Below are 26,323 nucleotides of genomic sequence, written 5' to 3'. Positions count from 1 at the left end.
TGTCCTTGTAGCTGTGAGTGGCCAAAGGGAGGAGGTTACTTGTTCCTGAGAGCTAGGGGTGTGTTTGTGTGTGTATGGGTGTGTGGGGGGTGACAGGGTTCCAGGTATGAACCCTTGTCAGATGCTGACAAGACCCAAAAGCTGCCAAACGTGGAGACAGTTACTCTTTTTCTTCTTTAACAGGCAGAGTGGACAGTGAGAGAGAGAGACAGAAAGGTCTTCCTTTTTCCGTTAGTTCACCCACCAACGGCCGCTGTGGCTAGCGCGCTGCAGCCAGCGCACCGCGTTGATCAGAAGCCAGGAGCCAGGTGCTTATCCTGGTCTCCCATGGGGTGCAGGGCCCAAGCACTTGGGCCATCCTCCACTGCACTCCCGGGCCACAGCAGAGGGCTGGACTGGAAGAGGAGCGACCGGGACAGAATCTGGCGCCCCGACCAGGACTAGAGCCCGGGGTACCAGCGCCGATGGTGGAGGATTAGCCTAGTGAGCCGCGGCACTGGCCGAGACAGTTATTCTAAGACCACAGGTATAACCTCTCTATCTCTTTGAGAATTTAGTATAAGTGTCTTTCTTGAGTAACTACAGGTTTAAGGCTTTGGGTAGGTTATTTCATTTAATCCTCACGATCACTTCAAGAGACAAGTCTTTTAATTTTTTAAATTTATTTTATTTGAAAGCAGAGAGAAAGAGAGATCTTCCACCTGCTGGTTCACTCCCCAGATGGTCGCAATAGGAACTTCTTCCTGGTCTTCCACGCAGGTGGCAGGGGCCCAGACCCATGAGCCATCTTCCACTGCTTTTCCCAGGCCATAGCAGGGAGCTGGATGGGAAGTGGAGCAGCCGGGACAGACTGGTGTCCACCTGGATGCCGGCATCGCGGGTGGTGGCAGGTGATGGTCTAGATCGTTCCGTTTCAAAGATAAGGAAGCTGAACTTGGATTGCCTTTCCCACCGCATGGGACCCTCTGGGACAGCGACCCCACTTACTTTCCCCTGGGACAAAAGAAAGGAATCTGATCTCATCACCTAATTGATTGCGCCTCCCTTCCTGTTATTCTTGGGGTGCAAGGCCTTGGACAAGCTCCCTCGCCCCCCTTTTGCTATTATTTAGTGATGAATTTGCATAACCCAGGCTCCAAAGGCCTTTCCCGCACCCTTCTGATGCCTGAAGTCGTGCAAGTCAAAACTAGCATCCACTGTTGGAATTCGGCGAAGGGAGAGAGGTCAATGACTTGCCCAAGGTCACATAGCCAAGGCTAATGCAGCTAGGTCAGGAGCTCGGGGCCTCGTGGGAGCGCCTTTCCCAGCCACAGCGGAGCCGCGGGCCGATCGCAGCCCCAGGGTCCCTGGTGAGGCCTGGCCGGTGGTGCCCGGAGAGGCGGCATCCGGTGAGCACGGGGAGCCGCGGGCTGAAGAACGCCGCCGGCACCAGAACCACGGTGCCTGCAGGACGGACGGCCCTGCCCGCGCTCCGGGTCCGGCGGGACCTGGCTTCTTCGCATCTCCCGGAACCATTCATTCAAGGGACTTCAGGCCGCAACTCGGCTCGTCCGAAAACCTTGCCAACGCCTGAGATCGCCAACAGCTGAGTCTGGCAAAGCGCAGCACCTTATCCAGGCCTCCGAATCCCTGTCTGTCAGACGGGCATCTTCACGGGGCCGACGGGAAGCACTGGGTGCACGGGCCCGGCAAACCGCCTGAGTCACCCCTCCGGGGCCGCCGGGTTGCGGTGGGTCCCCCAGGAAGCGCCCCCGCAGCCCGGCTCCCGCACGCCCTGGCCACGCCCCTCCGCGCGGCGCTCGGCCCCGCCCACAGCAGGCTCCGCAGATTCGCCAGCCGCCTTCTGAGAATTGCGCGGGCGCCTGTTTGCTCGGCGGAAAATTCTCATCGCTTTGGGCTGTGGCCATTCCTCCCTGGCTCAGAAGTGGGCTGTCCCCCCTGAGTTGTGCTAGCAAGAACGATCCAGGAAAAAGCGGCCGACGCAGCCAGCAGGGCTCGGCTAGCCGGGCGTTATTTTCGTGCCTCCTCCCCGCCCCCCCACCAAGGCGGATGAAGGGAAGCGACGGCTGAGACCGGGAACAGTGGCGAATCTGCAACTTCTTAGACCTTTGGCCGCGCAAGGAAGGGGCAGGGAAGAGGAGCCGAAGAGCGCTCATCCTGTCCTCCGATTCGCCCCGCCCGCCTGACGAATCTGCGTCTGCTCAACGCGCCACTCAAACTTCCTCAGCCCTGGCTGGCCTCCTCCCCTCCGCCCCGCCCCCTTTCCCTCAGAGACTAGGCGCAGTTTTCGTCGCCACCGATTCGCCAAGAGCCACGGGCCGGAGCAGCAGGACAGTGGTGGCGAAGCCTACTCTCCGGGGGATGCGGCCAATCTCCAGGTTCCCTGGGCCGCAACTCCCGAGCCTTATAGGGCGCCGGCTGAGGCAAGGCCCGTACCCCTGGCCCCGGGGGTCTCCCCGCAGCGCCCGTGGCGAAAGTGCGAATGCAGACGCTGTGCTCGCTGGGCCTCGCGCAGGTGGCGGTGGTGTTTGGTGCGCGCGCCGGGGAGGTGGTGGTGGGGGGGCGCCGCCGCCGCCGCCGCCACCGCTGCGGGGCCGGGTCTCGCGCTGCCGCCGCCGCCGCCTCGCGCCGCGGAGGTGCCGCGCGGGGTGGGGGGGAGGGGGAGCCGCTCGCCGGGAGCGGGTGAGTAGGGCCGCGGCGCGCGTGCGCGGAGACCGGGGCTTGGGGGGGGGCAGAGCGCGCCGGGGCGGGAGGAGAGGGCAGCGGCGCGCGTTTCCCCCACCCCCCTCGCCCGGATTCGGGGCTAGAGCCGGGTCTCGGGCTCGGTCTCGCGGTGTTTCCAACGCCCCGAAGCGGGTGCCACCCCTGGGCCGGGAGATCGGGGCGCGGGGACGGGGAGCGGCCGCGGAGGAGCGGGAGCCGGGCTCGGCCCGGGCCGCTGGCCGGTGAGGAGGCGGGAGGGGGCGGGGCCTGCCAGGGGGCGGGGGAGGGGTCTTGCGCCGAGGCCAAGTGGGGCGCGCGCTCGGGAGAGCGGGAAGGTAAGGGGGGCGCGAGATGGGTGGGGGGGCCTGAGGGGAGAGTTGGGAGATGGAGAGAGGACGGGGTGCTGGGGTGAAGCAGAGGGAGTCACGGGCAAGTGCGGAGACCCCCCGAGGGATGAGAGGGGGACCCGCGGGACAGCGAGGGAGGCGGCAGGGGCCTGAGTCGCACTCCCCTCGCGCGCCCTCCCCTCCCTTCCAGTGTACATGAGCAGAGATGGATCAGGACGGTGGGGGAGATGGGCAGAAAGCCCCGAGCTTTCAGTGGCGGAACTATAAGCTCATCGTGGATCCTGCCTTGGACCCTGCCTTGCGCAGGCCTTCGCAAAAGGTGTACCGCTACGACGGCGTCCACTTCAGCGTCAACGTGAGCACCCGGCAGCCCTGGGCGCGCGGGGAGGGGGGTTGCAGGTGGGCTTCCTGCCTGCGCTCGCCCTGAGCGCCCTCTCGGTCCGGCTTCCCTCGCCAGGACTCCAAGTACATACCCGTGGAAGACCTTCAAGACCCCCGATGTCACGTCAGGTCCAAAACCCGAGACTTCTCCCTCCCGGTGCCCAAGTTTAAGGTAGGTGTGGGATGGTTTCGCGTGGGGGCAGTGGAGGGGGGCAGGTGGAGGCTGCCGGCGCTCTGCAGGCCCCGGGAAAGACTGTCACCCAGATCGGGCAGCTCCCCCCCCCCCCCCAGGGCTGGAAAGAAGTGAAGGGACCCCCGCGTGGTGCTGGTGGCAGGGGTGCCGCCTCCTTGGTGGATGAAGTCAACATGGCGTGGCTGCCATCCCTGTCTCGTGTGTCCCTGGACAGCAGGTTGCTGTCCCTGTCGCTGTGTGTCCCTGGACAGCGGGCTGCCATCCCTGTCGCGTGTGTCCCTGGACAGCCGGCTGTGGTCCCTGTTGCCGTGTGTCCTCGGACAGTGGGGAGGGGAGGGTCACAGCCACCGCCTCCAGGGGGTCGTCTGCTCCGTACCTCGCCGCTGGCTGTGCCTTGCTCCCTGGTACTTACCCAGGAGGCGTCTGCTTCCCCCCATCCCAGCAGGAGGCTTGGCACCCCTTACAGGGGCCCTAGGAAACTGGCAATTCTGATTTTGCCTCCATTATTTCTTTTCTAATTAAATTGCATTGTTGGTGGGGTCTCGGTAGCCCCTTTTTTTATTTTTTGTTCCCCTACTCTGTGCACATTCCGTCTCTCTGCCACTCACACTTTTGACGCTCGCCTAAGTCACGCTGGTGACTTCCGCGGATCGGTCTCCAGCCGCACCTTCCCTGGAGCTCCGGCCTCGCGTGCCCGGTGGAGGGGCAGCTCCCTGCGGAGGCCCCGACAGAGTTGGGATGGGTTATCTCCCGCCCCTCAGCGTTGCCTTGCGCGCCATGTCCCGTGGTCCTCCGGCTCCCTTAGCTCCCGCGGCGTCCCCAGGCCCTGCGACGCTTCCTCTCTTAACTTTCCTGTTCCCACCACCGCCTGCTTCTGCTGCACATCCTGGGGTTCACTTCACCTGGTCCCCTGCCTCGTGCTCTCTCCTCTGCTTCAGGCTCGCTCCCCCCTGCTGTCGCTGGGCTCTGATTTTCCCCCTCTGGTGTCACCGGCATCGCCGGATCCATGGTGTGGGCATTGGCACGTCTGGTTGTCGATCCGGCCCAGCCTCATCTCTCGCCGCAACGCTGTGGTCATCCTCAGCGCTTGGCGGGCTGTAGAAAACGCGGGCTTGTTTTCCCGCTCCGTGTCCTGGAAGTGCTGGCCGTCTTGGCAGACCCCTGTGCTTTCAGAAAGCCCGGGAGGAACGCCGCTGTCTTTACAGACCCTGCCCTCGTGGTGCTGCGCGGGGCTTGCCTTCACGTGGCCCCCCAGCACCCGTGTCTGCCCCTGCCGACGCTGTAGCGTGCCGTCACGTGTGGGTCCGTCTGCTTTGGCTTTTCTGAATCAGAAGCCTTTTTTCCACTTTTGTGTTTCTCGTGCTGGTCCACGGTAGTCACTTAGTAAAAGCTGCGTTCGTGATTTGTTTTCCTGCAGTGTGGTTTGGTGCATATGATATGTATATATATTTGGTATGTGTAGTTTGTGTCTGTGTGTGTGTGTGCGCATGCATGCATTTTAAAGCTTGATTTTGAAAGTTAGCAGAGGTGGGGGGTGGGGAAGGAGGTCTTCCAGCTCGGCCAGCCTGAAGCCAGGAACTTCTCATCCGGGTCTCCTGCATGGGTGGCAGGGGCCCAGTCACTTGGGCCATCTCCCGCCGCTTTTCCCAGGCCATCAGCAGGGAGCTGGAGTGGAAGTGGCGCTGCCAGGACACGCAGCGTTGCAGGTGGCGGTTTTACCCGCTGCGCCACAGCACCAGCCCCGTGCATCCATGTTGCCGTCTTAGTTTGTGTGCCTCTGTTCCCACTCCTTGAGAGAACTGCGGGGGGAGGGGGAGAGGTCGCTGCCGACCCAGTCCTTGCTGGGCCCTCCCTCGCGCTCCACCTCATGGGTCCTGCCCCACTTTGCCGGAGGGCACAGGGACAGTGGTGGTCGTGTCTTCCACAGCTGGATGAGTTCTACATTGGGCAGATCCCCCTGAAGGAGGTGACTTTCGCCAGGCTGAACGACAACGTGCGGGAGACCTTCCTGAAGGACATGTGCCGCAAGTATGGCGAGGTGGAGGAGGTGGAGATCCTCCTGCACCCCCGCACCCGCAAGCACCTGGGCCTGGCCCGCGTGCTCTTCACCAGCACGCGCGGCGCCAAGGAGACGGTGAAGAACCTGCACCTCACCTCCGTCATGGGCAACATCATCCACGCCCAGCTCGACATCAAAGGTGAGGGCCCCCGTGGCTGTCTCCCGCAGAGGGTTGCACACAGCAGGTGCCTGTTGGGGTAGGCAAGGGGTGGCTTCAGGCTTCTTTGACTGAGACTCTCGGGGCCCAGATGTGTCTGTGAAATCAATTTCTGAAATCTTGGGTCGTTTGCTGCGTGTGTGGTTATTTGTGTGTTGTCTTCAGGGGGCCCAGGACAGCACCCACATAGTCCAGCAGGTGCCGTCCTGCACGCTCCCATGTCTGTAAGGCGTCATGGGGGAGGCGTTTGGCCCTGTGGGTCAGCTGCTGCTTGGTTCATCCGCAGTCCGCGTCGGAGTGCATGGGTTTGAGGCCCACGGCGACTCCTGGCCCCTGGGAGGCATCAGTCGTGGCTCGTGCAGTCGGGTTCCTGATACTCGCACGGGAGGCCTGGATTGGGTTGCTGGCTCCCCACTTCAGCCTGGCCTAGTCTTCGTGTTGTCTTGTCAGACATTCGGAGAGTGAACCAGCTGAGGGGAGCGTGTTTTCTTTTATAAGTGAATGAATGGCCGGCGCTGCATCTCACTAGGCTAATCCTCCACCTGCGGCGCCGGCACCCCGGGTTCTAGTCCTGGTCGGGGCGCCAGTTCTGTCCCGGTTGCTCCTCTTCCAGTCCAGCTCTGCTGTGGCCCGGGAAGGCAGTGGAGGATGGCCCAAGTGCTTGGGCCCTGCACCGCATGGGAGACCAGGAGGAAGCACCTGGCTCCTGGCTTTGGATTGGCACAGCACCGGCCGTAGCAGCCATTTGGGGGGTGGGCCAATGGAAAAGGAAGACCTTTCTCTCTGTCTCTCTCTCTCACTGTCTAACTCTGCCTGTCAAAAAAATAAATAAATAAATAAAAAAGTAAGTGAATGAATGAATGACTGAGGAGGATCTTAGGCAGAGTGAATAAAAGCTGTAGTAACTGAGGTCAGAGTTGAACATCGAGGTCTCAGAAACACCAGATTTTCAGTCATTTTTTAGGTTTTGGAATTTTAGAGAGTTAGGGGTCTCTATAAAGACAAACGAAGGGGTCTGGGCTGCTTTCTCGAGGCGAGGCTTGGGGGGGGCAGTCACAGTGCCGTCCAGAGGAGGCTCTGCTGAGTTGGCATCAGCCAGCTTGCAGGTGGGAATGAGGCCTGATTCCCAAGTTTGGTTTTGTTTCTGTTTAATTTGAAAGTCAGAGTTACACAGAGATAGGAGGAGAGAGAAAGAAAGGAGAGGTCTTTCATTTGCTGGCTCACTCCCTGATGGGCAGCAATAGTCGGAACTGTGCCAATCCAAAGCCAGGAGCTTCTTCTAGGTCTCCCATGTGGGTGCAGAGGCCCAGGGACTTGGGCCATCTTCTACTGCTTTCCCAGGTGCATTAGCAGGGAGCTGGATCAGAAGTGGAGCAGCCAGGACTCGAACCAGCACCCATATGGGATGCCAGCGCTGCAGGCCAAGGCTTTAACCCACTGCGACACGGCGCCGGCCCCACCACTGTCTTCTACAGAGTGCCTTAAGCAGGAAGCTGGAGCTGAGAGCCCGACATCAAACCCAAGCACTCCGATGTGGGATGCGGGCGTCCCAGCTGGCATTTAACCGCTAGGCCAAATGCCCGAACTCCCACATTTTTGTTTTTTACTTTTTAAAAAAGATATTGGTTAGTTATTTGAAAGGCAGAGTTAACGAAGAGAGATCGTTGATTCCAGCCACTGGTTTGCTTTCCATATATCCACAACGGCTTGGGCTGGGCCAGGCCGAAGCCAAGAGCCTGGAACTCCGAGTCTCTCACGAGGTGGCAGGAGTCCATGCATTTGGGCGGTCTTCTGTTGCCTTCCCAGGTGCATGAGCAGAGCGCTGGATCTGAAGCGGAGCAGCCAGGACTTGAACCAGCACTCATATGGGATGCTGGCATCACAGGCAGTGGCTTAACCCACTGTGCTGCAACAGCGGTCTCAAATTTGCTTTTAAAACGAAAGTCAGGAATGTAGGTTTTCGTGTGGAATAGCACAATTTTTCAATACTCCCCCCCCCCCCCCGAGTTGCACAGGGTGGGCGAGGTGTCGAACTCCACTGCAGCCTGTCTCACTCGGGGATGAAGATCACAGGAGGGTTTAGCGTCGGACAGGCCGCGTTTTGAGTTCCAGCTCTTCCACCAACCTGTTTTGTGATTTTTGTCAATTTCTTTCTTTTAAAAAATATTTATTTATTTGAGATGGCAGCAATGATCAGGACTGGTCCAGCTGAAGTGAGGAGCCAGGAACTTCATCCAGGTCTTCCACGTGGGTAGCAGGGTCCCAAGTATTTGGACCATCTTCCCAGGTTTTTCCTTCTTTTCTTTTTTCTTTTTTAACATTTATTTATGGGGCTGGTGCTGTGGCATAGCGGGTAAAGCCATCATCTGCCAGCGCTGGCATCCTATATGGGTGCCGGTTCGTGTCCCAGCTGCTCCACATCTGATCCAGCTCTCTGCTATGGCCTGGGAAGGCAGTGGAAGATGGCCCACAAACTTGGAGCCTTGCAACCACGTGGGAGACATGGAGGAAGCTCCTGGCTCCTGGCTTTGGATCTGCTCGGCTCCAGCTGCTGTAGCCATTTGGGGAGTGAACCAGTGGATGGAAGACCTCTCTCTCTGCCTCTGCCTCTCTGTAACTCTGCCTTCCAAATAAATAAATAAATCTTCTTTAAAAAAAATTTTAGCTGAACTGCAGAATCACAGAGAGAGAGGTGAAGTTTCATCCCGTTTCACTCCCCAAGTGGCCGCAATGGCCAGGGCTGGGTTAGGGCAAAACCAGGAGGCTGGCATTCCATCTGGGTCTTCCATGTGAGTGGCAGGGACTCAAGCCATTGGGCCATCTTCTGTTGCTTTCCCAGGTGCCATTAGCAGGGAGTGGGATTGGAAGGGGAGCAGCTGGGACTTGAACCAGCACCCACATGGGATGCAGTGTCACAGGCAGCAGCTCTGCCCCCTCGGCCGCAGCACTGGCCACAGGGCAAGTTCTTTAACCCTATAAGGCGGGATGCTTCTCCTGGACCTCACGCATGGAGGTATCTTTGTAAACTGTGAAGTGTAAGATACGTTGTCTAGCAGTTCAGAGGTGCAGGTGAGGTAGGAAAACTGAAATCTGGAAACGCAAGGCTCCAGAAAATTGCAGGAAACTTGAGGGCTGAGAGAGGTGCCAGGGCAGGAAAGGGTTATGTTCACCCTCTGACTGTCGGTTCCCTCCCCCACCTCCCTGCAGGACAGCAGCGAATGAAATACTATGAACTGATTGTCAATGGCTCCTATACCCCTCAGACTGTGCCCACCGGGGGCAAGGCCCTGAGTGAGAAGTTCCAGGGCCCTGGTGCAGCCGCCGAGACGGTGAGGGGCTCATGGCTGCCACAGACCTGGCTGTGTGGGCGTGGGGCCCGGGTGCCAGGAGCAGGAGTGGGGTCCTGGGAGTTCTGGGCTTCGCCCTCAAGAAAGGGCCAGGAGAAGATGCCGAAAGCTGGGGAACTGGGGATCCTGGGTAGGGGCCGGGCAGGTTTTTATGTGGTTTCTGACCCATGTGTTCCTCTCTCTTCGCTGCACTTTCTTCCTCTAGACCGAGTCCCGCCGCCGCTCCTCCTCGGACGCAGCCGCATACCCGGCGGGCACTGCGGTGGTGGGCACCCCTGGCAATGGCACCCCCTGCTCCCAGGACACAAGCTTCTCCAGCAGTCGACAGGACACCCCTTCTTCCTTCGGCCAGTTCACCCCCCAGTCCTCCCAAGGCACCCCGTACACCTCCCGGGGCAGCACCCCCTACTCTCAGGATTCTGCCTACTCCAGCAGGTAGAGCGCACCCCTGCCGGGCCCGCCCTGGTCTCCCCGCGAGAGTCGGAGTTGCTCGTCCCAGTTTCCCTGCGGAGTCAGCCGGCAGCTCCCTGTCCTCAGGGAGCCCAGTCCGTAGTCCTGCTGAGGGGACCGGGCCATGGGCTGGGCCGGGAGTGGCCGTGTACACGTGAGCCCGGCTAACCCCCCGTCTCCTCCTCAGCACCACTTCAGCCTCCTTCAAGTCCCGGCGGGCGGAGAACAGCTACCAGGATTCCTTCTCCCGCCGCCACTTCTCTGCCTCATCGGTCCCCACCACCGCCTCCCCGGCCATCTCGGCCACCACCGCGGCCACCGCCACTCCCTCCTCCTCCTCCTCGTCGTTGTCCTCGTCCTCGGCGTCGTCGTCCTCTTCGTCGTCCTCTCAGTTCCGCGGTTCCGACTCCAACTACCCAGCGTATTACGAAAGCTGGAATCGCTATCAGCGACACAGTTCCTACCCCCCACGCCGGGGGGCCCGGGAGGAGCCCCCGGGGCCCCCATTCGCTGAGAACACAGCAGAGCGCTTCCCCCCTTCCTACACCTCCTACTTGCCCCCCGAGCCCAGCCGGCCCGCCGACCAGGACTACCGGCCCCCGGCCTCCGAGGCCCCACCCCCAGAGCCTCCAGAACCTGGCGGAGGTGGGGGCGGCGGGGGACCCAGCCCCGAAGGTGAAGAAGCTCGGACTTCCCCTCGCCCGGCCTCCCCGGCCCGCTCCGGCTCCCCAGCCCCGGAGACCACGAACGAGAGCGTGCCCTTCGCGCAGCACAGCAGCCTGGACTCCCGCATCGAGATGCTGCTGAAGGAGCAGCGCTCCAAGTTCTCTTTCCTGGCCTCCGACACGGAGGAGGAGGAAGAGAACAGCGCGGGGCCTGAGCGAGACCCGGGCAGTGAGGTGCCTTCCGGGTCGGGCCACGGGCCCTGCACACCCCCTCCGGCCCCGGCTAACTTTGAGGACGTGGCACCTGCAGGGGCCGGGGACCCTGGGGCTCCCCGGGAGTCTCCCAAGGCCAACGGACAAAACCAGGTGAGACAGACGTCTGGGCTCTGCCGGAAGAGGCGCGTGGGGGCCGGGAGGCAGGGCTGGCCGTGGGGACAGGGACAGGCGGCAGCTCTCTGTGACACCCCCCCCTCCGCCCCCTCCGCAGGCTTCTCCGTGCTCTTCCGGAGAGGACATGGAGATCTCCGATGATGACAGGGGTGGCTCGCCCCCCCCAGCCCCGACACCGCCCCAGCAGCCTCCACCTCCGCCCCCGCCCCCGCCGCCGCCGCCCCCCTACCTGGCGTCCCTTCCCCTTGGTTATCCTCACCAGCCTGCCTACCTCCTCCCGCCCCGGCCTGATGGGCCACCCCCCGAGTACCCCCCGCCCCCGCCTCCCCCGCCCCACATCTATGACTTTGTCAACTCCCTGGAGCTCATGGATCGACTTGGGGCTCAGTGGGGAGGGATGCCCATGTCCTTCCAGATGCAGACCCAGATGCTGACTCGGCTCCACCAGCTGCGGCAGGGCAAGGGGCTGACTGCCGCCTCGGCTGGTCCCCCCGGAGGGGCCTTTGGGGAGGCCTTCCTCCCGTTCCCACCCCACCAAGAGGCAGCCTACGGCTTGCCCTACGCGCTCTATACACAAGGCCAGGAAGGCCGTGGGGCGTACTCACGGGATCCCTACCACCTGCCTTTGCCCATGACAGCCGAGCCCCTGCCCTCCTCGGTCTCGGGAGCAGAGGCCCGGCTGCCTCCCAGGGAGGAAGCCGAGCTGGCGGAGGGCAAGGCCCTGCAGTCGGCGGGCACTGTGGGGCGCGTGCTGGCCACCCTGGTCCAGGAGATGAAGAGCATCATGCAGCGAGATCTCAACCGCAAGATGGTGGAGAATGTGGCCTTCGGGGCCTTCGACCAGTGGTGGGAGAGCAAGGAGGAGAAGGCCAAGGTGAGGGCTGGTTCCTGGGCCCCGGGCCCCGGGCTCCGGGGAGGAGGTAGACTTGAGGCGCCTCCAGCCTATGCCGCACAGAACAAATGAGAGTAGATGAAGGCACGTGCAGAGCGAGGCCTCGGGTCGATTGGGCAGCAGGCGGCCGCAGGCCAGAGGTCGGGAGAGCTCTGTCCCGGCTGCGCTGCTTGCTTGTGGTGGACGAGCCCTTGGGTTTCTCTGGGCGTCAGTCTTGGCTTTTGCCATCTGTGAAGTGGGTGTGAGGTTGGTGAGTCAAGTGAGCAGGCTTCTGAGGACATGCTGTCGCGGTGTGTGACCCATCCCCGTCAGACCGTGGAGCAGGGAGGGCCGTTCCTGTACCCGTGGGGTCTCAGCAGTCCTCGGGCGGGGGGCATGCCTGGGCCCGGGGCTCAGTCCCTCTGCTGCCCACAGCCCTTCCAGAACGCGGCCAAACAGCAAGCCAAGGAGGAGGATAAAGAGAAGACGAAGCTCAAAGAGCCGGGCCTGCTGTCACTCGTGGACTGGGCCAAGAGTGGGGGAGCCACAGGCATTGAGGCCTTCGCCTTCGGCTCGGGGCTGCGCGGGGCCCTGCGGCTGCCTTCGTTCAAGGTACCGGTTCCGTGGTCTCGCTGAGTGGGGTGCAGGGCGAGGGGCCCCCCTCTGGGGAGGGGTGTGGGGGAGCTGTGTCTGTTCGGAGTTCCTGATGGGTCCATTCCTTTCCCCTCCCCAGGTGAAGCGGAAAGAACCATCCGAAATTTCCGAGGCCAGTGAGGAAAAGCGGCCTCGGCCCTCCACTCCGGCTGAGGAGGATGAAGATGGTGAGTGGGCGGGGCTGCTTGGATTCTGCCAGGGAGGCCCGAGGCAGGGGTCCAGCCGAGGGGAGGGCTGGCTCAGGCGTTGGAGCCGCCACGTTGGAGCAGCGTTGGAAGGGCTTCTTGATGGAGTGGAGTGTGCCGTGTCTGGGGTTTTCTGTTCTCAGTTTTTCCACCTGCAGAATAGAAATAGCAGTTTCAGTGCGTCAACTCCCAGAGCGTCAGGGTTAAACATGCCCCCCCCCCCCCAAGTTGCTGTCTGAGGCTCAGGTTCTGCACCTGCCTTCTGGTTGCTAAGCCCGTGCTGCTGGTTGACGGTCTGCGGGGCTGAGGCACTTCCTTGTTGAGTCAGATCTGCTTCCCGGTAGATCCGTTGGCCTTAGCACTTTCTCCTCGGACCAGCCATAGCAAGAGAGCTCCCTCTTCCACCGGGCCCAGACAAGGACAAGAGACAGAGTGGGTGGGACCTGTTGGGGAGTTTAAGATGTTAGGTGACTGAGGTGTTCGTGTTGCTCTATTGCACGTCAGCTTGTCCGCAGAGTGAGGTCAGGAAGCTCAGTGGTGGTGCGTGTGTACCTCTCCTTGCGTAGGGGAGGGAGGGGAAGGGCAGCCCCCGTGGAGGGCAGAGTGCCCTGCTCACCCCTCCCCTGGCCCAGATCCTGAGCGGGAGAAGGAAGCTGGAGAGCCAGGACGTGCGGGGACCAAGCCCCCAAAGCGAGAGGAAGAACGCGGCAAGACCCAGGGCAAGCATCGCAAGTCCTTTGCGCTGGACAGCGAAGGGGAGGAGGCGTCCCAGGAGTCCTCCTCGGAGAAGGTGAGGCCCAGGGCCTCCCAGGCCCTGCCAGAGGCCCATTTGCCGAGTCCTCGTCCTTGTAGCCAGCTTCTCTCTGGCCTGTGCCTCCTGGAGGACAGTTGTCCCCTTCCTGAGTCCCTGTTCTTTCTCGTAAGGATGAGGAGGACGAGGAGGAAGACGAAGAAGACGAAGAGCGAGAGGAAGCTATGGATACCGCTAAGAAGGAGACAGAGGTGTCAGATGGTGAGCGCCGTTGGCTAGGATCTGGCGTGGGGAGGACGGGATTCAGCCACCTGGCCACCCCTTTCCCGGCCCTCACTGCCTTCCTGTGTGGCTCCCGTTCGCCCTCTGAACCCTTGGGCCCTTGGGAACAGACACCCCCGTCCTTGCCGCGCTCCTCTGGTCACCTCTTCCTGAGACACGGCTCTCTGAGGACCGCCCAGCAGAGCCTGTGCCTTTCCCCAGGCCCGAGATAGGGGCCCGGCTCCTCCTGGTGCCCGGATGTGTCCGGCCTGTACCTTCCCGCTCTGCCACTTCCTCCTCCTTCTGGCCCAGCCCCCTCGGCTGCCATCACCAGGCACCTCGGTGGAGCACCTGTGTGTTGCCCCACGTCCCTTGAGGTCTTGGGGACTTGGTTTTAATTCTGCGCTGAGCCCCGCCTGTGTGCCGGTGGCGTTGGAGGTGACGTAGCAGTGACCAGGACAGTGTGCTTCCTGCTGTGGCAGAGCTGGTTGCACAGGAGTAGGCTTGACAAGCAAGTGGGCCCGCCGTGCCCCTTCAGACAGATTTGTGCTTTGAAGAGGATAAACTAGATCGATGCGGTAGAGAGCGCTCGAGTGGGGGCCTGGGAGAGGAGCTGCCTCAGCCGGGCGCGGTGGGTAGAGCGCCGATCCGAGGGCCTCCCTCACCGGTCATTTAGGGGCCCGGCTTTCCTAAGGATGCCGGCTGCAGACCCTACACGTCCACTTGACCACCAGGTCGCAGGCGTTTGAACTTCTGAGTGCTTCTTGATTCGGTTTGCGCTTTCGTCCTGCCCTGTTGCCTTGGACTCGGGCAGCCGTCTTGACTGCCCTGTCTCCGTTTCTACTCTTCCACCTCCTCCCCAGTCCCGTTTCCAAACCGCCTCCAGAGTTCTTGAATTCTCTTACCTGCAGTGTGTGCCTGACCCTGAGGTCTCTCTCTGGGCTCCATCGCTGGCCACGGGGTAGCTTGGCAGCCCGACACCGGGGCTGCGGTAATGCGGCCCCTGCTTCTCTGCTGGGCTGCGTCTCGGCATTCTCCAGTGCCCCCCATGCCCCGCCTCCAGCTTCCGTTCTGATGTGCCCACTTACCTTCCCGAGACTTCTCCAAGCCCTTGCCGTATGTGGCCCGTCTCCCAGAGGCCTCAGGCAGGTCCCGTTTTCCAGGCTCATTTCACCCCGGGTCCTCCTGCAGGGAGCCTGTTATCCACTGTCCCTGACACCCGCTGGGGGCCAGAGCAGACGCCTTGCGCGGCCCCCAGCCTCCGCCCTCTCCCTGCTCCCTGTCCCTGCCTTCGGCATCCTCTCGGATGTCATCCCTCACTTGCTCCTTGAGACACAGCCCGGGGCTTCCCTCCGCCATCGTCCCCATGGCTGTCGCGTTGTCAACTGACCGTTTACGTGCCCAGCATTGCCAGTGAGGGGTCCGGGAATGAACTCACGGCTTGACCCGGTCGAGGGTCTTCTCATCTCGCCTGATTGCCCCTTCTGGATTTCCAGGCGAGGACGAGGAAAGCGATTCGTCCTCCAAATGTTCTCTGTATGCCGACTCAGATGGTGAAAATGGTAGCACGTCGGACTCGGAGAGCAGCAGTTCCTCCAGCTCCTCCTCCACCTCGTCGTCGTCCTCGTCGTCCTCGTCGTCGTCTTCGTCATCTGAGTCCTCTGAGGAAGAGGAAGAGGAAGAGGAGCACCCCCCGACCATCCCCTCAGCCTCGTCGCCTCCCAGAGACGTCCCAGCGCCCCTGCCAGTGCCTGCGGTTGAGCCCGTGCCGGAGGGCGTTGCAGCCTCTGCTGTCACACCTGCCCCCGAGCAGGAGGGGTCCCCAGCGCGGCCTGCAGGTAGGTGCTCCGGGCCGTCGGCCGGGTCTGAACAGGTGCGTGCGAGCCGTGGAAGCCGGGTGTGTCGGCTGTGTGCGTGTCCCTGGGTGTTCGTGGACACGTGACAGAGAAAAAAGTCACTGTCTCTTGTGAGTCCCACTCGGCGACCTCCGTGGCCGCGTGCTCAGGCTGCCCTGCTGTGTGGTCTACAGCGCCAGGCCCCGGGCTTTGGCTACTGAGATAAACCAGAATGGCCCCTTCTCAAGCACATGAGGGAGAAACTTCCTGGTTTGGTAAATACTTCCTACTCGTTTTCATGAAGCCCGTTCCTTTTTTATTTTATTTTATTTTTTTTTTATTTGACAGAGTTAGTGAGGGAAAGAGGCAGAGAGAAAGGTCTCCCTTCCTTCTGTTGGTTCACTCCCCCAAATGGTTGCTATGGCCAGCGCGCTACGCCGATCTGAAGCCAGGAGCCAGGTGCTTCCTCCTGGTCTCCCATGCAGGTGCAGGGCCCAAGCACTTGGGCCATCCTCCACTGCCCTCCCGGGCCACAGCAGAGAGCTTGCCTGGAAGAGGGGCAACCGGGACAGAATCTGGCGCCCCGACCGGGACTAGAACCCAGCGCCCATATGGGATGCCAGCACTGCAGGCGGAGGATTAGCCAAGTGAGCCACGGTGCCGGCCAAGCCCGTTCTTTAACACGTAGTATGTGCAGGCAGTTAGAAGGGCAAATGGGTCTAAAACAAATATTGACCTGTTAACCCAGAACAGTTCTGGCGTTGCCTTCCTGTGTGGATTTGCATATTTAGTTGTTTTATAGCGTGTATGTACAATTATCCTACTGAGTAACCTACTTGTTCAGGCACTAGATTTTTCAAAATTTTTTTTTTAACTTTTTTATTTAAAAGAGACCAAAACGTCTCATCTGCTGGCTTACTCCCTAAATACCCACAGCAGCCAGGGCTGTTTCAGGCTGAAGCCAGGAGCTGTGCGCTCCAATCTGGGTCTCCCGTGTGTGTGCGAGGGACCCAGGTGCTTCCCAGGATGTGCACTGGCAGGAAGCTGGAATCAGAGCAGAGCCAGGACTGGAACCCAGGCATCCCAATGTGCGACGTCCGATGCCTGCCCGGGCACTGGCGAGTTACAAGTACTTGCTGTGGCCAGGCGGTGGCTACTGGGGATACGGCGTTGTGCCCAGCAGGCACTCTTCTTGCTCTCAGGAAGTTTGCAGTCTGTAGGGAGAGATGACCTGGTTGAATAATAAATATAAAAGCAAGGAAGAGCACAGGACACTTGGAATCTGAGTGCTCCTGCGGCCCGGGATGGTCTCCCCGCTGAGACGTAGCCAGGCTGCAGTCCCTGATCAGGCAGGGAAACAGCAGGGTGGAGACCTGGAAGGAAGTGAACCACCTGGAGACCGAGAGCTGCAGGAGCGGGCACAGCTGAAGCAGTGATTGGCAAGGGCGGGGCCCTGAGCCTGTTAGGAGGGTGGTCTTTATGTCGTGGGCAGTGGAAAGCCGATGGAGAAGTGACTTGGTCAGATTTGCGTTTTAAAAAGATGCAGTGCAGAGAAGGCTTGGAGCGGGCCAGAGTGGGCGCAGGGAGACTGTTGGGAGCCCGTCACGGCGGCAAGCGGGCAGTGGGCAGAGCGCACTGGGGCGTTCCCCCAGTGGGAGCCAGCAAGTCAGTTTTCTGGGTGTGCTTCAGAGACGCACGTGGCCTCCCTGGCATCTCTCACTTGAACGTGGCAAGTCTGTGGTCCAAGGTAGGCAGTGGCCACGAGAGGACCTGTGCAGGCCCGGATCTCAGGAGAGGCAGATGGAGCCTCGCATAACTCCACAGGTGGCTCTGCAGCCGCTCCTGCGTCCTTGGGGCACAGGCAGGGCCCAGGCCTCACTCACTCTTCTTAGGCTTTTTTTTTTTTTTTTTTTTTTTTAAGATTTATTTTACTTGAAAGTCACAGTTACACATAGAGATAGAAAGAGAGAGAGAGGTCTTCCATCCGCTGGTTCACTCCCCAGATGGCTGCAATGGCCAGAGCAGCACCAATTTGAAGCCAGGAGCTTCTTCCAGGTCTCCCAGGGGCCCAAGGCCTCGGGCATCTTCTGCTGCCTTCCCAGACCACAGCAGAGAGCTGCACCGGAAGTGGAGCAGCAGGGTCTTGAACCGGTGCCCATACAGGATGCCAGCACTGCAGGTGGCGGCTTTACCTGCTGTGCAACAGTGCCAGCCACTGGTCTTTCACAGTCAGTGGGACAGGAAGGGGGCGGGGCATGGCCAGATCTACATTTCAGAGACCATTCTGGAAGGAGGTAGAGTGACATTAGAAGGTTTAAAGGAATGCAGGTGCGGTCAGGGCATGAGCCAAAGCAAGGGATTGATAATGAGGCGCAGGGGAGTGGAGTGGGGGTGCAGACGGGAGAACTTGGGAGAGGGACAACTTGGTGAGAATACCTACTGGGGCAGGGGACTCGGGAGAGAGAACCAGGATGAGGAAGAAGACAGATGACATTAGTTGGGGTTGACTTTGAGGCACCTCTGGGGCCTCCAGGCGGAAACATGGGCGCTGGCCGGCCGGACCCGAGGCTCTGGGGAGGCTGGGAGTGAGTAGAGATACAGGGGTAGCGACGGTGCGGATGTGAACGCCCCTGCATGCCCAGGATGAGGGAACGAGGCCCGGGCTTGGAAGCCCTGTAAAGAGAGAGGTGAGCGACACATGGGGCACCAGGCAGAGGAGGCTGAAAGGGAGCCATCGGAAGGGCGAGAGGGGCCCGGGGCAGGTGAGCCCCCAACCCCAAGGGAAACTCAAGTCTCATAATCATTTGGTGCAGTGACTAAGACACCACTTGGGGTACCTGCAGCCCGTATCCGGGAGCCCACATTCACATGCCAGCTCCACTTGCAACCCCAGCATCCCACGCGTGACACCTTGGGAGGCAGCAGATGATGGTTCAGCTACTTGGGTTCCTGCCACCCAGGCGGGAGACCCGGATGGAGTTCTGGCGCCCACTTCCGCTTGGCCCAGCCCCGGCCGTTGCAGGCATTTAGGGTGTGAACCAGTACACAGGAGACATCGCTATCTTGCAGATAAAATGAAGAGGTTAGACCGGGGTTTACAATTAAGTAAGTGAAAAGGGTGTGGACCATATCATCAGGCCACAGGAGAGGCTGGTAGATAGGGAGGTCTGTCGGCCTTGACAGTTAGGTCATCCTGGGTGACCTGAGCAGTTGCAGTTGAGTGGCTCAGACTGAGCCAAATTGTAAAGTGTGCGGGTGTGCGGGGAGGGGAGGGGCCGCAGCCAGGCTTCTGGAAGGAGAGGCTGTCCGTGCAGAAGAGGAGGAGCCGGGGCGCATGGTGTCCGCTGGCATGACAGTCCTGCCACGTGCAGGCTCCAGGCGTAGCACGTTGCCACTCGTTTTCTCATCCAGTCCTGCTGACGTTCCTGCGAGTCCCACTTCGCAAACGAGGACTCTGAGGATTAGTGAGATGTGGGAACAAGCTCAGGGCCCCCCGGCCAGGTGTCAGACAGCAGGAGAGTGCGGGACTGGCGCCGAGGCAGGAGCAGGTTTCCGGGCTGAAGGGGAGTGGGCAGGTAGATGGGCCGAGGAGAGAGGGGTCTGCACCAGCGGGGCGCTCCTGGGGGCCCCGGGGAGCCACGAGCTCTCATGCCTCAGTCGCCTGCTTTTGCCCTGTGCAGCACGAACGTGGCGGGGTCAGGATGGAAGCTGGCGTGGGCCTGCTGGGAACAGCAGCCGTACTGAAGCTGGGTCTTGGGGTAGAAGAGAGAAGGCCACTGCTTGGTCCCTAGGGTGGAGGGCATGAGGGAGGGCTGGGAGAGAGAGAGTTCGCCTCAGGAGGGTGATGGGCTGGTGGGCTTGAATGGCCCCGGCTCCCAGGCCATACAGGGTCAGTGAGATCATTTGGTCTGGTTCTGCCGAGAGAGCCGCAGGTGGGACTTGAAATTCAGTAAATGTATAGCGGACTAATTTTTAAGTTGATTTTGTCTGGCCCGTGAACGAGGTTCTAAGTATGCAGATGGCCCTTGAGAGGAAAGCAGTCCCCCACCGCTCTGGGTGCAGTGGGCTGACCCGAAAGGCGGGTCTGGACGTGTGGCCAGAGGGTCAGGGTCAAGTGTGAGTCCAGGGCATGGCCACTCAGGTTGACAAGGTCAGGTGTGTCTGGGGAGGACACAGTGGCGCTGGGGGCGTCCAGGTAAGCAGCCGCAAAGCAAAGTGGGAGAGGGAAGAGTAAGGGAGGTGCTGGGCCTTTGGAGAAAGAGAGCGAGGGCCGGGAGGCGCAGTGGCAGGAGTCTGTGGACGGGCAGGTCACAGCCACCTCCCTAGGGTGAGGCTCCTGCAAACCCAGGGCTGGGGAAGGTCTGCTGAGCTTCTGTAACGGGAACTGGTTCCAGCCAGTTTCAGTAGGAAAAGGGATTTGTTGATAGTGCGTGGTCTGTGTGCGGAGCCCAAAGGCAGGGAGCCGACCTGTCGCCCGTCTTCCCTCCCCGATGCACGGGCTGCCCCTGCGGCTCCATTCCTGCACAGCTTCTACCCCCAGACTGGCCGCACACGTCCCGTCTGCCATCCTCGCTCTGGGAAGCTTTTGGGTGACCGTCTCAGTCGTGTCACTTCCGATGGCCTTGGGAGGCGTGGGTCGCACAGCACAGACCGGCTTCTGGGGCTGAGCGCGCCAGGGAGCAGTCTGTGGGGAAAGGGGGAGTCGTGTGCGTGGCCAGGCACCCGGCGCCGTCTGCTGCATGAAAGCATGGGTGGGTTTCCCATAGGACAGTGAGCAGAGGGGGCTCTGTGTTTCCCAGACAGCCAGGGGGAGGGCATAGCTGCTGGGTCTGGAGGCTGGAGGGGGGGCGGCCCCGAGGTTGGGGGGAGACAGCCCTGAGGTGGTGGGGGCTGAGAAACCGGAGGGAGGGCCTGGCAGAGCACCAGGGACCTCGCCAGCTTCTGAGTCGGGGGTACTCCTGGGTGAGACCCCGAGGGTATGCAGAGCCTGGGACACGCAGGCTGAGGGCCTTGCTCAGGGTGCCGAGGTGGGCAGTGGGTGTTGAGGCCAAGGACATGGGTTGGTGACTGCCTGGGCTGGCCCTGGCTCTGTGAGAGGCAGAGTCGGTGCGAGGCCACCAAATCCACTGAGCCCACGGGCGCCCAGGGCAGCAGGCAAACGCATGAACGGAGCCCAGGTACTTCCCCATGCAGGCCGTGTCCTGTCACCAAGCGTATGACGTTGTGCAGGCCGTTCGTCTCCACGCCTCAGTTTCCTCGTCCGTGAGGGTGGAGTTCATGTGCAGTGCCCCCCGTTAGTGTGGGCAGAAGGATTAAATGAGCTAATATGAGTAAAATCCGTGCATTAGTGCAAGGCACAAAATACCAGCTGCAGCCTTATGGTTCCAAATGGAAGACGTCACCAGGGTCCGAGCAAGTCAGGCGTGGCGTCACAGAGCAGGTGGCACCGAGCTGGGGGCTAACAGTGGTGTGCAAGCTTTCCCCTGGGTGAGGGGGCTTTTGAAACACCTGTGTACATTTCCCCAGGCCACCCATCCTCCTTCGGTTCTCACCTTCAAGCTCAGCTTCTTTTTTTACTATTATTTTTTTAAAGATGTATTTATTTATTTGAAAGGTAGAGTTACAGAGAGACAGAGACAGAGATCTCCCATCCACTGGTTCATTCCCCAAATGGCTGCAACAGCTGGAGCTGCACCGATCCGAAGCCAGGAGCCAGGAACTTCTTTCGGGTCTCCCACACAAGTGCAGGGGCCCAGGCACTTGGGCCAGCCTCTACTGCCCTCCCAGGCCATAGAAGAGAACTGGATCAGAAGTGGAGCAGCCAGGACTCAAACTGGCACCCATATGGGGTGCAGGCACTGCGGGCAGTAGCTTTACCTGCTTTGCCACATGCCAGCCCCTAGTTATTTTTTAGGTGTCTCTGACATTTGGATATTAAGAATCTCTACTCTTTTTTTTTTAAGGGTATGTTTATTTACTTGAAAGCTACAGAGAGACATTCATCCATCCTCTGGTTCACTCCCTAGATGGCCATAACAGCCAGGGCTGGGCCAGGCCGAAGGCGGGAGCCTCTTCCAGGTCTCCCACGTGGGTAGCAGGGATCCAAGCACTTGGGCCATCTTCCACGGATTTTCCCAGGCCATCAGGGAGCTGGATCGGAAGTGGAGCGGCCATGACTTGAACCAGCATTCATAAAGGATGCTGGCGCCGCAGGGCTGAGCCACAGCGCCGACCCCCAAACTTCTTCAGCGGACTCAGGCTGTGTCGCCTTCACCTCACTAACCTGAGACTGCCGGTCGTCGATGAAACAGTGCACAGTTCAGTGCAGATCCGGCTCATTGGACAGTGCCGCTGGTAGCACTGGCCTGTGTGTGTTTTAGATGTGCCTGTCACCCCAGCCTTGCTGGCGAGGCCAGAGCCCAAGCGCCGTGTGGAGCCCTCCCCGCCGGGGCTGGGCGCTGGTCGGGTGCAGTTGCCCTCGCTGGGGTGAGCCGTGGGAGGACGCCGGTCTTTCCTCCCCTGACGCTTGCTGAGTGAGCAGGTGCAGAGTTCCGTCCTGCGCCGGAGAGGCGGTGTGTGCGGGAGGGCAGAGTGAGCCCCGCCTACTGCCAGGTGCCTGTGGCCGGCGAATCCCCCATGAGTCTGTGCTGCAAGCCCACCCTCCTCCCTTTCCCTGTGCTTCTTTCCAGGTCCCACTGAGCAGCCATCTCCTATCGTGCCCCAGCCTCTCCCGGAGCCACCAGCCGGGCCCCCGGCCTCCACCCTCCGCCCCGACGAGCGCCCCTCTTCTCCTATCCCGCTCCTGCCCCCACCCAAGAAACGCCGGAAAACCGTCTCCTTCTCCGCCGTGGAGGAGGTGCCAGCCCCAGAGCCTCCCCCGGCTGCCCCGCCGCAGGCCAGGTCTCCGGGCCCAGTCGCTCGCAAAGTGCCCCGGGGCTTGGAGCGGACCATTCGCAACCTGCCTCTGGACCACGCGTCCCTGGTCAAGAGCTGGCCCGAGGAGGTGTCCCGAGGGGGTCGGAACCGGGCTGGAGGCCGCGGCCGCTCCACCGAGGAAGAGGAGGCTGAGCCGGGCACGGAGGTGGACCTGGCCGTGCTGGCTGACCTGGCCCTGACCCCAGCCCGGCGCGGGCTGGCTGCCCTGCCTCCCGGTGACGACTCGGAGGCCACAGAGACCTCGGACGAGGCAGACCGGCCCAGCCCCATGCTCAGCCACGTGCTCCTGGAACACAACTACGCGCTAGCCGTCAAGCCCGCGCCCTCCACGCCGGCCCCTCGGCCCCCGGAGCCCGTGCCCGCCCCTGCGGCCCTCTTCAGCTCCCCGGTGGACGAGGTCCTGGAGGCCCCCGAGGTGGTGGTGGCGGAGGCCGAGGAGCCCAAGCAGCAGCAGCAGCAAGTGCAGCAGCCACCGGAGGAGGCCGGGGAGGAGGAGGAGGAGGACGAGGAGGAGGAGGAGGAGTCCTCGGAGAGCAGCAGCAGCAGCAGCAGCGACGGCGAGGGCGCTGTCCGCCGGCGCAGCCTCCGCTCCCACACCCGCCGCCGGCGGCCGCCCCTCCTGCCCCCGCCCCCGCCCCCGCCCCCACCCTCCTTCGAGCCCCGCAGTGAGTTTGAGCAGATGACCATCCTGTATGACATTTGGAACTCGGGCCTGGACTTGGAGGACATGAGGTACCTGCGGCTCACATACGAGCAGCTGCTGCAGCAGACGAGCGGGGCCGACTGGCTCAACGACACCCACTGGGTCCAGCACACCAATATCCTGAGCCGCAGTGGCCTCCCGGGGCTGGGGGGCGCTTCCGGCACCTGCGCCTGTCTCCCTCCCCGTCTGTCCAGCGCGCTCTTCTGAGGCCACCACGCCTCTTCCCTCTGCCCCGCACCTCTTTTCTGCCTCCCAGAGTTTTCCAGGCAGAAGAGGCGGCCCCGAGGCTTCCTCTGGTGGCCTGGCTGCCCCCGGGCGTGCACGCGCCCGCTCTGGCCAGCTGCTCTGGCCGTGGGCGGGACTGGGGTGCATGCAGGCAGGTGCGGGAGGCAGGGCTCGGCCAGCGAGGACCTGTTCCCTTCCTTAACACCCGGCACTCACCAATCTGAACACTCCAAAACGCAAGCGGCGGCCCCAGGACGGGCCCCGGGAGCACCAGACGGGCTCGGCCCGCAGCGAAGGCTACTACCCCATCAGCAAGAAGGAGAAAGACAAGTACCTGGACGTGTGCCCCGTCTCGGCCCGGCAGCTGGAAGGAGTGGACACTCAGGTGGGCCCCGCCCCCGCCCCGCCCCCGCTGCCCCGCCCCTCCCTGTCCTCACCTCTCTGTCCCGCCCCTCGCAGGGCACTAACCGAGTGCTTTCTGAGCGCCGGTCCGAGCAGCGGCGGCTGCTCAGCGCCATCGGCACCTCAGCCATCGTGGACAGTGACCTGCTGAAGCTAAACCAGCTCAAGGTGAGGCGCGAGGCTGGGGCCAAGTCCCTGGCCCCGGGGTGCGGAGGGCGTGGGGCCAGGACCCACTTTGTCCAGGGAGGGCGGTGGGCAGCCGGGAGCCGGGCCACGGCGGCCTGCAGCAGCGCCGTGTGCCTTCTGCCCTACAGTTCCGGAAGAAGAAGCTGCGGTTCGGCCGGAGCCGGATCCACGAGTGGGGTCTGTTTGCCATGGAACCCATTGCCGCCGACGAGATGGTCATCGAATACGTGGGCCAGAACATCCGGCAGGTGAGGCTGCACACTCGGCCCGGCCCTGAGCTGACAGCAGCCACGGGGGCCCCTGGGGAGAGCCTCACACCCTCCCAGCTCCGGGACTTCGCCTGTGAGCCCCCCCCCCCCCCGGCAGTTAGTAGCAGGTGCTAGTAAACATGTCCGCAGCCGGCAGGAAGCAGGACTGACGCTGGGAAGGGGGCAGACGAGCCTCGAGTAAGTGACAGCAGGCCAGGGGTGCTGAGAGCAGTGGCACTGCGGCCAGGAGCTGAAAGCCGGCCAGGAAGGCTCTGGCCCGAGGGAGGGGGGTGTGCCTCAGGCCGTGGGGCAGCGTGTGCAAAGGCCCTGAGGTAGGGCAGTCTTAGGAGGGCCAGGAGTCCCTGTGACTGGTGGAAGAAACTCAGGCCAGTGGCAGTGACGTGGGGCTGCGGGGGGGGGGGGGGGGTGTGCTGGGAGGCGACGAGGGGTTCCCCAGTGCCTGGAAGCCATGTCAGGAAGTGTGGCCCAAGGGGAGGAGGTCATCGGCTCCCTCGGCTGCAGTGAGAAGAGAGGAGTAGTGGGGGCTGACACCACTGGGCGGGCCTTCCGGTGGCCGCAGAGGTATCAGGAGGAGCCGTGAGCTGGCTGTGGAGGCTGAGGGCCGGGGAGGAGGTGAGGCCGTCTCTCGGGGTGTTCCCAGTAGCCAGCAGGGGCGGGGAGGAGCTGGGGGAGCGCGCGGTGCCCGGGACATCTCGGGGGCACCACCCAGCAGCTCCACTGAGGTGGATTTTGGCTGGAGAGGGTGTTTGGGAGGTGTCCTCGCCACTTGGCTGGCGGGAGAAGCCTGGAAGGGAGTGAGATCACCCGAGGAGAGCGGGGAGGGCTCGCCAGCCCGGCCCCGGGAACTAGAGCACGCCTTCCCGCCAGCGGGTGGGCCCTCACACAGCCCACCTGCTTTTTGCATTGGCCGGTGGTGGCCAGCAGGTGCCCGCTGTGGAGAGAGGGTCCTAGGAGCTGAGAGGAGGGGTGGTCCGTGAAGTGGCTGCTGGCATTTCCGGAGCTGCCCCAGCCCCCTGCAGCCGGGGTGCCACTGTGACCAGGCAGGTGCTCGGAGGAGCCAGCGGCTCCCCTGCCCGGGGCACAGAGCAGGTTTCCCTAGCGGGATGGCAGCCAGAGGGCGAGGATGGAGGGCTCCCGGAAGCCAAGGCAAGTCGCCGCCTCGGGGCTGTGGGAGCGGGAGGCGGCGCTGCGGCCCCCGGCCCGGCCGGTGTGGAGCCCGGGGCGGTAGCTGGTGGACGACCCCTGGAGGGGCCGGCAGGAGGCTGAGGCGCAGGCGCCTGACCCCGTCCCGTCGCAGATGGTGGCCGACATGCGGGAGAAGCGCTACGTGCAGGAGGGCATCGGCAGCAGCTACCTGTTCCGCGTGGACCACGACACCATCATCGACGCCACCAAGTGCGGCAACCTGGCGCGCTTCATCAACCACTGCTGCACGGTGCGCGGGGAGCCGGGCCGCGGGGGGCGGGCGGGGCGCCGGGCCGCGGCTCACTCTGCCCGTCCCGCAGCCCAACTGCTACGCCAAGGTGATCACCATCGAGGCGCAGAAGAAGATCGTCATCTACTCGAAGCAGCCCATCGGCGTGGATGAGGAGATCACCTACGACTACAAGTTCCCGCTGGAGGACACCAAGATCCCGTGTCTGTGCGGCACCGACAGCTGCCGGGGCTCCCTCAACTGAGGTGGGCCAGGCCTGTGCCCACACCCCTATTTATAAGCCCTGGTGCCCTGAGCTCCCGCACCCCCAGCCTTAGCGGGCCCGGCAGGGCCCACGTGCCCCCTTCTCCCGAGTGCGGGGCTCGGGGGGCCCTGGGCCCAGCGAGGGAGCCTCAGTCCCCGAGGCAGCTCTGCCTCCCCCGTCCCCCCAAGCTCCCCTCCTCGTCCCCCCCCCCCCATTTTGTTTCTTTGCGGAGAAGAAGCTGTAAATGTTTCGTAGCTGCCAGCAGCTGTTTCCTGTGGAAACCTGGGGTGCCGGCCTGTACAGATCCTGTTCTTGGGGGGCTGCCCAGCCCTCCTGCTTTGTGTTCATGGGGACTTCCCCTCATGCCCTGCGCGCACCCCTCCCCGGTTTAGGGGTCTCTGGGGCAGTGGCCATGTTCTCCCCCTGGGGGCCCTGCGCCCCCAGTCCTGGGGACTCCGTGCCTGGAACCCTGCCTCATCTTCTGTTCCTGCCAGCCCCTGCGGGCCATGCCCCCCACACCCCGCCGTCCTGGAGGCTCCCGCCGAGCCTGGCCAGGACGGTGGGGGAGGTGGGTGGGCCCTTCGTGCTGGGCTGGACTGTATATATGTTAATAGCGCAAACCCAACGCCACATTTTTATAATTGTGATTAAACTTTATTGTAAAAAAGTGCTTG

General features: G+C 62.2%; 1 protein-coding gene and 1 long non-coding RNA gene across 6 annotated transcripts; one reads left to right on the top strand and one right to left on the bottom strand.

Moving 5' to 3' along the window:
- Positions 1-645: 645 nt before the first annotated feature.
- On the bottom strand, positions 646-1,807 carry LOC138847114 (uncharacterized). Its single transcript, XR_011384723.1, has 2 exons — positions 1,609-1,807; positions 646-993 (listed from the first exon to the last, which is right to left on the bottom strand). It is a non-coding gene; the product is annotated as an uncharacterized lncRNA (long non-coding RNA).
- A 476-nt stretch (positions 1,808-2,283) lies between these two features.
- SETD1A (SET domain containing 1A, histone lysine methyltransferase) lies at positions 2,284-26,323 on the top strand. Of its 5 annotated transcripts, none has more exons than XM_070064847.1 (19): positions 2,284-2,423; positions 3,241-3,405; positions 3,508-3,603; positions 5,552-5,822; positions 9,048-9,169; positions 9,393-9,622; positions 9,825-10,668; positions 10,790-11,566; positions 11,999-12,175; positions 12,297-12,384; positions 13,035-13,192; positions 13,327-13,414; positions 14,911-15,252; positions 21,939-23,003; positions 23,326-23,498; positions 23,573-23,683; positions 23,830-23,949; positions 25,268-25,405; positions 25,476-26,323. In XM_070064847.1, exons 2-19 carry the CDS (start codon positions 3,256-3,258, stop codon positions 25,647-25,649), a joined length of 5,124 nt encoding a protein of 1,707 aa, XP_069920948.1. In that variant the 5' UTR covers positions 2,284-2,423; positions 3,241-3,255; the 3' UTR covers positions 25,650-26,323. The 5 variants fall into 5 exon arrangements, with proteins under 5 accessions (XP_069920948.1, XP_069920951.1, XP_069920947.1 ...); XM_070064850.1 differs by having other exon boundaries at positions 2,378-2,515; positions 14,965-15,252; XM_070064846.1 differs by having other exon boundaries at positions 2,378-2,515.

Source organism: Oryctolagus cuniculus, chromosome 19, assembly GCF_964237555.1.
Source record: "Oryctolagus cuniculus chromosome 19, mOryCun1.1, whole genome shotgun sequence".
In the NCBI taxonomy this organism is placed as follows: domain Eukaryota; kingdom Metazoa; phylum Chordata; class Mammalia; order Lagomorpha; family Leporidae; genus Oryctolagus; species Oryctolagus cuniculus.
Note: the sequence above shows the minus strand (reverse complement) of the source record. Positions and strands in the feature narration are given on the sequence as shown.